At 33.9% G+C, this 2,500-nt stretch overlaps 1 protein-coding gene across 1 annotated transcript in view; it reads right to left on the bottom strand.

Moving 5' to 3' along the window:
* Positions 1-761, bottom strand: part of LOC125035905 (glycine receptor subunit alphaZ1-like) — a 2,434-nt gene extending 1,673 nt beyond the window's left edge. The window contains exon 1 of the mRNA XM_047628216.1: positions 658-761. Coding sequence (XP_047484172.1) covers positions 658-761 — 104 coding nt within the window. The remainder of the gene's footprint in view (positions 1-657) is intronic.
* Positions 762-2,500: the final 1,739 nt, after the last annotated feature.

Raw genomic sequence — 2,500 nt, 5'->3', positions numbered from 1 at the left:
AAGAGAAAGAGAAAGAAAAGAAAGAAAGAAAAGAAAAAAGAAAAGAAAAGAAAAGAGAGTGAGAGAAAAGAAAAGAAAAGAAAAGAGAGACAGATAAAAGAAAGAAAGAAAAGAAAAGAAAAGAAAAGAGAGAAAGAGAAAATAAAGAAAGAAAAGAAAAGAATAGAATAGAAAAGAAAAGAGAGGGAGAGAGAAAATAAATAAAGAAAAAAAGAAGAGAGAGAGAAAAAAAATAAATAAAGAAAAGAAAAGAAAAAAGATAAAGAGAGAGAAGAGAAATAAAGAAAAGAAAATAAAATAAAAGAAAAGAGAGACAGATAAAAGAAAGAAAGAAAAGAAAAGAAAAGAAAAGAGAGAAAGAGAAAATAAATAAAGAAAAGAAAAGAATAGAAAAGAAAAGAAAAGAGAAAGACAGAGAAAATGAATAAAGAAAAAAAGAATAGAGAGAGAAAAAAAATAAAGAAAGAAAAGAAAAGAAAAAAGATAGAGAGAGAGAAGAGAAATAAAGAAAATAAAATAAAATAAAGGAAAAGAGAGAGAGGGAAAAGAAAGAAAAGAAAAGAAAAGAAAGAAAAGAAAAACGAAAAAGAGAATAAAGGGAAAAAGAAAAGAAAAAAAAAAAAAAAAAAAAAAAAACATCATCATAAAAGACCTTACCTGGCCGTGGAGAACATCGAAGTCAGAGTGAGAATGGTGGTGACGCAGAGCACGACTCGCCCGGGCACGACCAGCGGCGGCACGGCGAAGCTGAACCACGACATCATCACGAACAGAGAGCCTGGGACGAGGGGAAAGGGGGGGCGGGGTTAGGTGGGGAGGGAAGAAGGGAGGGAGGAGTGGAGGAAAGGAAGAAAGATGGAATGGAATTGAGGAAGGAAGGAAGGAAGGGAAGAAAGGAAGGAAGATGGAATGGAGGAGAGGGAGGAGGGATGGTAGAGGAGAAAGGAAGGAATATGGAATGGAGGAGAGGGAGGAGGGATGGAAAGAGGGAAGGATGGTTAGGAATGAATGAATGAATGAATGAATGAATGGATGAAGGAAGGAAGGAAGGAAGGAAAGAGGGAAGGAAGGAAGGAAAGAGGGGAGGAAGGAAGGAAGGAAGGAAGGAAGGAAGGAAGGAAAGATGGAAGGAAGGAAGATGTCATCACAAACAAAGCCTGGGACGAGGAATGAAAGATAGGAGGAGAGGAAGGGAGGAAGGATGGAAGGAAGGAAGGGAGGAAGGAAGAAAAGAAGGGAGGAAGGGGGCCTTAGGTGAGAAGAAAGAAAGAATGAAGGAAAAAGAGAAAAGAAGAGAGGAAGGAAGGAAATAGGGAAGGAAAGAAGAAATTGACAATTATATAAGAAAGAAAGAAAAAAGATGGACGAAAAACAACAACAAACAGAAGGATGAAAGAACGAAGAAATAAAGAAATAACGAAGTAAGGAAAAAGCAAGGAAAGAAAAGAAAATAAGGAGGAAAAAGAAAGGAACGAAAGAGAGGAAAAGGAAAAAGACCTAACAAATACATAACTTCCAAATCAAATAAGAAAACAAAAGTCGACTGAAACACTCTACCGGATTAAGATAAGAAAGCGGAGCATAGGCCTACCTGGGAGGTACGTCTGCAGCAGGTGGTACGCCAGCTTCCGCTCCAGAACGATCTCGACTCCGAGTCTCGGATAGGTATCTCGAGAGAAGGGTTTTCTAAGTGATTATGACTTACAATTGGCTCACACGTAACCATTATCTTGGGAGAAGGGTTTTCTAAGTGATTATGACTTACAATCGACTCACGTGTAACCTTTGTCTTGGGAGAAGGTTTTCTAAGTGATTATGACTTACAATCGACTCACGTGTAACCTTTGTCTTGGGAGAAGGTTTTCTAAGTGATTTTGACTTACAATTGACTCGCATGTAAGCATAAAGTTGGGATAAGATATTTGTAAGTGATTATTACTTGCAATTGGCTAATTTGTAAGTGATATAATAACGATAATGATAATAGTAATGATAATAATAATAATGATAATAATAATGATGATGATAATCATGGTACTACTAATAATATTTGAGGTAATGATAATGATACTACTACTACTTTTATTTATACAACTACAGGTACTACTACTACTAATAAAATAATAATAATAATAATAATGATAACAATAATGATAATGATAATACCAATAATGATAATGATAATGATAATACCAATAATGATATTGATAATGATAATACCAATAATGATAATAATAATCATGTTGATAATAATGATGATAATAGCAATAATAATAATAAAAATATATACATAATAGTTATAATAAAAAAAAAACGAATAATAATAATAGTAACAATAGTGAAAATAATGATCATGATAACGATAATAATAATGGTAATAATAACAATAATGATAATAAAATGATAGTGATATTAGCAACTATAAACAGCATTGAACTTACCACCGCCATAGACCTTCGACGTAAGATTAGTTACAATGGCGCTGTAGCTAAACTGTTCC

The sequence above is a fragment of the Penaeus chinensis genome, chromosome 20 (assembly GCF_019202785.1).
Source record: "Penaeus chinensis breed Huanghai No. 1 chromosome 20, ASM1920278v2, whole genome shotgun sequence".
NCBI lineage: Eukaryota > Metazoa > Arthropoda > Malacostraca > Decapoda > Penaeidae > Penaeus > Penaeus chinensis.
This window is presented reverse-complemented; position numbering and strand designations above follow the sequence as displayed.